Genomic DNA, 8,485 nt, shown 5'->3' on the forward strand with positions numbered 1-8,485 from the left:
AGTATTGTGCACACTTCAGCGTGGGCGAGCAGCATCCAACCTTCTGTGTGTTTGTGGAGTTCACAGGAGCAATGTGAAAGCCATCCCAGATCCAGAACTTCTGAACCAGCATGGAATGCCCAGATTCAATCATTTGAATCCATGAGCTCCCTTTTTTGCCCCTTTGTGGGTGTCCTAGTAGGGGCTAGGAAGGGTTTCCTAACTAGGGCCTTCCAGAGTGGGACATTTCTAACTTGCACAGATAGTCATCCTCTGATGAAATACACTGCAATTTTGGAATACATCTTTCTCTACTCATTAGGACAGGACCACAGCTGTGATTCTTTTAGTTGTTTCGTGCCCATATCCCAGGAGGAGGGAGCACAAGGGACAGGGCAATTGGTGAGTTCAGCTGGGCCTCTGCTCCTGAGCGGGGCCAGGCTCCTGGGACAGAGGCAGCTCGTGACAGCCTGTGAGCCCTGCCCAGAGACACTGTGTGCAGGAGCAGCTGCTGTGCCAAGAGCAGCAGGGCTGCGGGCACTGCCTGCTGCTGCACACAGCAGAGGAGAGAAGGCAGCGAGAGGTGAAGGGCAGTGTGGAGCGGGAGCACAGAGGAGATCTGCACAGCCCTTAACACGGTGAGTTTTTGCTTACAGCACAGTGCTGCTGATCTTCTTGAAGGGGACTTCAGAACCCATCCCACCCCATGGCTGACAGCAATATTTGCTTCTTTCTCCTGCCTTTTCCAGTGCAGAGGAAGAGGAGCTGATTGAGAGCAGGGATTCTCTAACATAGCACATAGGGGCAGGGCATCCTGCTGCCTTCCCCAGCAGAAAGGGCAGTGATGTGAAGCTGGGCTGTGCAGACAGGGTGAGAGGTCATCACTTCAGAGCAGGGTCCCTGCACCCAAAGGTGCTATTTGTCTACTGCAGTGACTTTGTTGCCTGTGGAGGTCAGCACTGAGCCGACTCAGGGAGCTCCCCACAGGACTGAGGGGAGAAGTTCTGGCTGGGAGGATTATCCTGTACCAAGACAGGCTCCTTCTCCTGCAGGGAGGCTGCTGCGTGGGTCAGGTCTTCTCACAGGTCTAGCTGTGAGCACATTTCAGAGGGCACTTTTCAAAGGGAAAGGCAAGATAGGAATTGTCTGAAAGAGAAGCCAAATATATGGTGCTCAGCATGTCCTTCCACTTGATAGGAGGAAAATGGACACGGAACTGTCAGCTTTGTATGACATCCTGAGACTCATTAGTGAATCTGCCAGAGGCTTCTGAATGTCTTCTCTCCCATCCATCACTACTTAGATAGCATCAGCTTCTCCTACGCTGCTGCATCAGGGTTTATATCTGACCTGCTCCTTTCTACCTGCACTCATGGAGATGCCCCTCGACACTTCCCTGCTATTGGGAGGTTTCTGTAGGGAGAACAGAGCTGACTTGTGAGCGTGGTTGTCCTTCATTTGAATGAGGTGCAAGGGCAGGAGAGTGAGGGGCAAGGCTCTCAGATGAAGCCCCTCACTGCTGGGGCCTATGATTGCAAGTTCTTTTTTTCCTGGTGGGATGCACAAGGGTTCATGCTGAAAACGCGTGAAATGCCAAAGATTTCTGCCCTATGAGAGAATGCTCCCACAGTGAGGAGACAGTTTTGTGTGCTTATGCGTGCACCATCATATATATTACATATACACTCCTGCTGATTTTGTGCTTCAGAGCTACGCTCTGCAATGCTTGGAATAAGGGAATGGATGGTAAAATGACATGAGGATAAGGTCTACTTCTAGGCATCTACACATCTAGAAAGGATAAGGTCAATCCGTTCCCATTTGACTGGAGTTGCAATCTGGTGTGACAGATTCAGATACAGATATCTGTGTTGAGGAGGGCGAGACTGATGGGGATGAATCCCTCGCAAAGATCTTCTCCTTCAGACATGACTCGGGTGAGGGCTGCATTCAGCTATTGTCCTGTTGAAAAGAGAATATTCCCACTGGGTCTCTTGACCAAGTCCCTTCTAAGCAACGAAAGCAATTAAATGCCTTTCATAGACAAATACAGTCGAAGGGTATTTTGACACATCCATTTATACCCGCAGCACAGCAGAAACAAGTTCTTTGGAGCTATGAGGCCCCTGCGGCACCTGACACACTCAGTCAGTTAATACTGGAGCAGCAGAAAGGGACCTGAAATAAGGTAGAGAGGAAATGTGAGGGATTTCTGAGAAACTGAAAGGCTTTGGTTCAGACAAACCTGCTCTAACTTTTGGCCTTCTTTCCTTCTTTACACAGGACTCCTGTGCCCCAAAGGAAATAATATCCAACAGCAGCTCCCTCAACGAGTTCCTCCTCCTGGCACTCACAAACAAGCGGGAGCTGCAGCTCTTGCACTTCTCCCTCTTCCTGGGCATCTACCTGGCTGCCCTCRTGGGCAACRGCCTCATCATCACMGCCATAGCCTGTGACCACCACCTCCACACCCCCATGTACTTCTTCCTCCTCAACCTCTCTGTCCTTGACCTTGGATCCATCTCCACCACTGTCCCCAAATCCATGGCCAACTCCCTCTGGGACACCAGGGCCATTTCCTACTTGGGATGTGCTGCCCAGGTCTTCCTGTTTGTCTTCTTCATAGGAGGGGAATTTTCTCTCCTCACAGTGATGGCCTATGACCGCTTTGTGGCCATCTGCAGACCCCTGCACTATGGGAGCCTCCTGGGCAGCAGAGCTTGTGTCCAAATGGCAGCAGCTGCCTGGGCCAGTGGCTTTCTCWATGCTCTCCTGCACACTGGGAACACATTTTCCATTCCGCTGTGTGAAGGCAATGAGGTGGATCAGTTCTTCTGTGAGATCCCCCAGATCCTCAAGCTCTCCTGCACACACTCCTACCTCAGGGGAGTTGGAATTCTTGGTGTTAGTGTCTCCTTATGCTTTGGTTGTTTTATTTTCATTGTGGTGTCCTACATGCAGATCTTCCGAGATGTGCTCAGGATCCCATCTGCGCAGGGCCGCCACAAAGCCTTTTCCATGTGCCTCCCACACCTGGCCGTGGTCTCCCTCTTTMTCAKCACTGGCACATTTGCCTACCTGAAGCCTCCCTCCATTTYCTCCCCAATACTGAATCTAGTGGTGGCTGTTCTGTATTCGGTGGTGCCTCCAGYACTGAACCCCCTCATCTACAGCATGAGGAATAAGGAGCTCAAGAYTGCCCTRAGGAAATTGATCTCATGGACTTCTTTCAGACGTGCTAACATTTYCATCTCTCTTCCCAAATGACTCCTTCTGTATCCCTTAAATGGACTGAGCATTGTTCCTTCATGTTATTTTTATTATGGCTTTTATTTGTACTAAAGGAATTATTATGTTGCTACACAAGTACTTTCATTCATTTTACCCTTATAAAGTTTGCTCCTTCTTACCTGGTACCTTGAATTGTATCTAATGATGTATTAGGATTGGCCCACTCACTCTGTCTCTGTAATAAAGTAGGTTCTAGCCATTGCACCTTTTCTTCCAAGGCTGGTGTCTAAAAATGTGCCTAAGAAATTGCACCTGAGAAGGGCTTGCTGAACAGGCTTCTCCATGAGTTCTGGTGTAAAAAGCTCCTAATTGTGCAGTGCTCCCTTTAGAGACCAGGAGTTGGATTAGGGAGAGAGACCAAATTAGYGACCAGGGTGTGTAGCTTTGCCTATSCCTGAKGCCCTCCATCASTATGTCTATCAGTGCCAGAGCTCTCTTCCCACTAATAAAAGGGGATTTTCTCAGTGCAGCCTCAGCACTGTGACAGTGGAACCCCAAGGGGCTCCAGCAGCTCCCTGCTGCTGTGCTCACATTGGGGAAGAGGGGCAGGAGGTCCCGGGGAAGATGCATGCGGAGGTGGCCGCTCTGCCGTGGGACGACGAGGTGCAGAACATTGTGCAGCAGCATCAGCACTTTGGTGTCCATCTCCCCATCAACGTCCTGCAGCCGCTGCACCACGTCGGGGACCAGCTCCAGCATCTCCCTCACCTGCAGGGAGACACGCGGCGGTTCCTCACAGTGCCAGGAGTCGAAGGGCTCTGGACACAGGCACCATTAGTGAGTGCCCACTCACCGTGGCAGGTTCCTCACAGAGGATGAGCAGGCCGTGCAGGGCCAGCCAGCGCGGGACCTGCCGCTCATGGCCCAGCTGTGCCCGGCACAGGCTCAGCGCCACCTCGTCGGCTGCCGCGCACATATCCGGGCACCGCAGCAGCTGCAATGGCGTAACCTTCATCTGCGTAACCTGGCATTGCCTTCATCTGCATAATCTGGTCCCGGTCCCACGTCCCCACTCTGAACAACAGCCCCTCATCTCTGGCCCTATGAGAATCTTCTCATCATTGACCCTTGTCCAAAAACCTCCACCTCATGCCTGTCCCCCTCATGAAGACCTTAAGGGCACATTCCCATGTTGGACCTCATCTACAGCCCTCTGGCCTTTCTCCAGAGGACATTGAGGGCTGCAGGATGGGACAGGGGTGCCTGAAACACAGGGATGTGTGTCACCGGGACTGCGTGGGAGGGAGCAAGTCTGCTCCTTAACTAACGACATCAGCATGACCCTGAAGAACCACCTTGGAGCAGGGATTCCATGTTTGGGTCTGATATAGGGAGACTGAGGGGGAAAGTTTCCATGTCTAGGCAAAACAGGGGCTGCGAACAGGGACGAGAGTTTTGAAGCCCGGACAAGTGCCCCACAACTGGGACGGTGCCAAGACACGGGCACCACTGCCAGCACAGAGCTGCACGGCAGCCAGACAAGGGGCACCTGACCTGGAGGCTTCCTCCTGGGGCCAGGCTGGATGCCCTTAAGAGAATGAGAAGAATGAAGCTCCCTTTGCAGTGTCTCTTGGTGACAGCACTGTCCCCAAGAGGGTTCAGAGGCAGAAACTGTTTCTCCAGCAAGTCAAGGTGGGCTGAGACCATGGGTGCTACCCATTAGGAGAGCTCAGCACCCTGTGGGCACAGCAGCCCCCCTGTCCTGTGAGGGTGGTAGTTCCTGTCACTGTGCCCTGCTGCCTTCCCTCACCAGGTCTCCAAAGCCCCAAGCGGTGTGGAGGGGAGAGGAGTCAGGCAGCAGTTTGTGGGATGAGAGCCATATGTGACAGCAGTATTCACCTGCTGTTGAGGGGCAGGGGGAGGTGATTAGGTTGCCCAGAAAACAGAAAAGCTGTGGCATTTTCTCCTTGTAGCTTTCAGCAGGGTGCAGAAGCTTTCCTGGGGACATGTTCAGCAAGAGCAGCAGGAATTTTTCTTTTCAGAGTTGTTCTCTGCCTTCTCATGCTGTTCTTCTGTGCTCTAACCAGAGTCAAGAGCGCGGGAATTCCCCTACTCAAGTGGTGGTGAGGTTGTGTTTCCATGTGCATATGTCTCCCAAGTTCCAGCAGGACAAGGCCATGGGCACCCAAATCATAGAATTATAGAATCATGGAATGCTTAAGGTTGGAAGGGACCTCAGAGGTCATCTAGTCCAACCCCCATGCTCACACAGGGTCACCTAGAGCACGTGGCACAGGGCTGCGTCCAAGTGGGTTTTAAAGATCTCCAAAGAAGGAGACTCCACAACCTCTCTGGGCAGCCTGTTCCAGTGCTCTGTCACCCTCACTGTCAGAAAGTGTTTTCTCAAGTTCCTGTGGAACTTTTGGTGCCTCAGCTTGCGGCCGTTTCCTCTAGTTTTATTGCTGTCCACCACTGAAAAGAGGCCGGCCCCTCCTCCTCACTGCCTCCCTTGAGGTATTTACAGACACTGCTCAGGTCTCCCCTCAGCCTTCTCTTCTCCAGGCTGAACAGGCCCAGCTCTCTCAGCCTTTGCTCATAGGACAGATGTTCCAGGTCTCTTTCAGAGACCAAGGTCTAGATGTGGGGTTCATATCCCTGGGAACACTGCCAGGGGAGATGCTCAATGATCTCTGAATTGCACGCTTGAGTCCGTTGTGGAGGTGACAGTGCTGATGGCAGATGGCCATCCTTGTGATAGGGAACGTGAGGCTGCAGGAGGACTCAGGGCATCTCCAGGGATATGTGGGGGTGGGCAGTGAGTGCAGCCTCACCAAACAAGGGGCAGTCCATGGTAGGAGGACCCAAAGACAAAGCACTAAATTCAGGCAAGCCTGGGGACAGGAGGGCTCTGCAATCCCAGGAGAGGCAGTGGGGGCCCTAGCAAGCTCCAGGGGAGCACTGGAGAGGGATTCAGGCACTCGCAGGGAAACACCAGAGGCCAGAGCTAGCGCAACCCAGAAAACATCTCCTGGCATTGCAAACAACCTGGGGTCACTCTGAGGAGCATTCAGGAGCACAGACACGTGGCAGTAGTGTGAGTTGTGGGGGAGCCCTGATTGTCTGGCTCTGCTTCCCACTCCAAACTGCAGAAAATCTCGCTATCGAGAACTGAATATCTACAAAGGAAACAGAGAAGACCTAAAACTTTATTCGAATAAAGAGAGTCCATGAGGGCATACCCCTGTGGGCTCTCTCAAATTACAGAAGAGCACAGCCTGCTTTTATCCTAATTTCCCAACTGACGTATGCCTTCTGCTTTTCCCCACTGGCTAAGGTACTCAGAAGTTACAGAGATCCTGGCCCGCCTAACGTATGTTGCTCCTTGATGTGTTCCCCATTCCTGATCATACATCGCATGTCTAATTAAAGTGAATTTATGCCTCCCTGCATTCACAAACACTCTGTTGACTCTAGATCTGGTCACATTCAAAACAATTAATGCACTTCACAAAGAGTAGAATGTATTCTGTTTCAACCTTTACCAAGCAGGTTTTGCATGTCAGTACAGGAAGTTCTCTACTATCCCATGGGGCTCTTAGCTACCTGTAATGGACAAATGTGCAGTACTCACCYACCCAAGAAGATGGGAGAGATCACAGAAGGGTTGAGGCAGAAGCTGTTTTGGGCCCTGTCCATACTCAGCACAGAGTTCCTAGAGTCCAGGTGTCCCTGGGAGCACCCAGGTTGGTGTGTTTTGTCTGAGATAATGCCCAGAGTCAGCAATAAATGAGCTCGCTTCAGAAGAGCCCCTGCCTATGTCAGCTCAGCTCCCCTTCTTCACCATCCTTGTGCTCTCCTTGGTGCCATCTCTGCTGCCCACCTCTCCCTTCAGCCCCATTGCTCACATTGCTCCCACTCTCCTGCCAGCCTGAGAGCCCATCTGAAGGCTGAGAGCAGGTGTCACCTGCCGCTCCTTGTCCATGTTCAGGATCCTCTTGTGGGGAACTGACACTGGCACCAAGGGGAGCTGCTCCCTCCTGATGGAGCTGCTCTTCTCAGAGTGGAGACCTTGGGGTCTGTTCTCCCTACAGGGGCATTGTCACCATGGGGACCACCTCCTCACAATGGCCTTGTGGGTGTGATGCCACCCCCTCACAAAGCCCTAGTGGTCGCCATGGGGATCCCCATCCTGATGCCTTGGTGGTGACCATCACAATGTCCTGACCATCTCCATGGGGACACCCACCCCCACATCCTTACCTCCAAATTCTAGTCCCAGTTTCAGAGCCCGCTTCGGAGCTGCTGACTGGGGAGCAGGATGAAGTTTCCTCTCTCCAGTTCTGCGCTATCAGGCTGCACTTCTTCAGGCCTCCATAGCAGAGATCTACACAAGGCCACCACTCTTGCTCTGCCTTTTCATCCTCACCCTTACACTACCCACTGGCTCTCTGTCCATCCCTAGGCAGAGCTCCCTGCACCTCATGGCTCTCTCTGGGGTTTCCTTTGTCCACATTCTCTGCACCTTTCCCTGCCATCCCAGGCCATCACTTCCTCTCTCTTGCTGGAGTCTTCTTCTCCCATGAGTAACTCCCAATTTATTACTCTCCTCATCCACCTGGCCAAACGGTTGATGACCATTCGGTTGGCACATGGGAACAGTCTCCTTCCAAATGAAGTGTGACAACTTGTTAGCCAGCTCCCTTGCTGTAGGTTCATCTCCAGGACCCCTCAAGCCTGAGAGCTTCTGTAGTGTCATGGCTGCCCTCAGCACCCCATGGTGGTCAGCTCCAGAAGAGCTCTGCTCTGCAGGACTTGGTTTGGCCTCAGAAGAGGGTGTGTGCAGACATAAGATGAGCCAGGGCAGAGCCTGTGGGCTGACACTAGGGCAGAACCTGGGTCAGAAGGGCTGAGACAGAAGCTCCAGCTGCTCCTTTCTGCCTTCAGGCAGGAGGTGACACATCTAGGGGTGCTCCTGAGAGTGACATGAGAGAGGGGACACTGGGAGCTGCAGACCTTGGCGCCAACTCTCTGTGCTGGATCTGGGAGAACTGGCAGGTGGTGCCGCTGGCTGCAGCCCTGAAAGATGCCCCAGCCCCACTAGCAGCACTGAGTCCCCTTCCACAACCAACAGGAGCTTCTGGAGCATCATGGCTCTCATTTGCACTCCATTCCTGCCTGGGGCCAGCTCTGCTGCCCTGCACATGGCCCCTGTGCAGGCACCACCCAGCGCAAGGTGTGAGCAGGGGCAGGGAACCATCTGCTCAGCAGGGTTCCC

At 52.8% G+C, this 8,485-nt stretch overlaps 1 protein-coding gene across 1 annotated transcript; it reads left to right on the forward strand.

Moving 5' to 3' along the window:
- The first annotated feature begins 2,439 nt into the window (after window positions 1-2,439).
- LOC112957724 (olfactory receptor 14C36-like) lies at window positions 2,440-3,246 on the forward strand. The gene has a single exon (XM_026051456.1). The coding sequence runs from the start codon at window positions 2,455-2,457 to the stop codon at window positions 3,244-3,246; it is 792 nt and encodes a 263-aa protein (XP_025907241.1). The 5' UTR covers window positions 2,440-2,454.
- Window positions 3,247-8,485: the final 5,239 nt, after the last annotated feature.

Source organism: Nothoprocta perdicaria, unplaced genomic scaffold (genome assembly GCF_003342845.1).
Source record: "Nothoprocta perdicaria isolate Ctin4 unplaced genomic scaffold, notPer1 scaffold_750, whole genome shotgun sequence".
NCBI classification, from domain to species: Eukaryota; Metazoa; Chordata; class Aves; order Tinamiformes; family Tinamidae; genus Nothoprocta; species Nothoprocta perdicaria.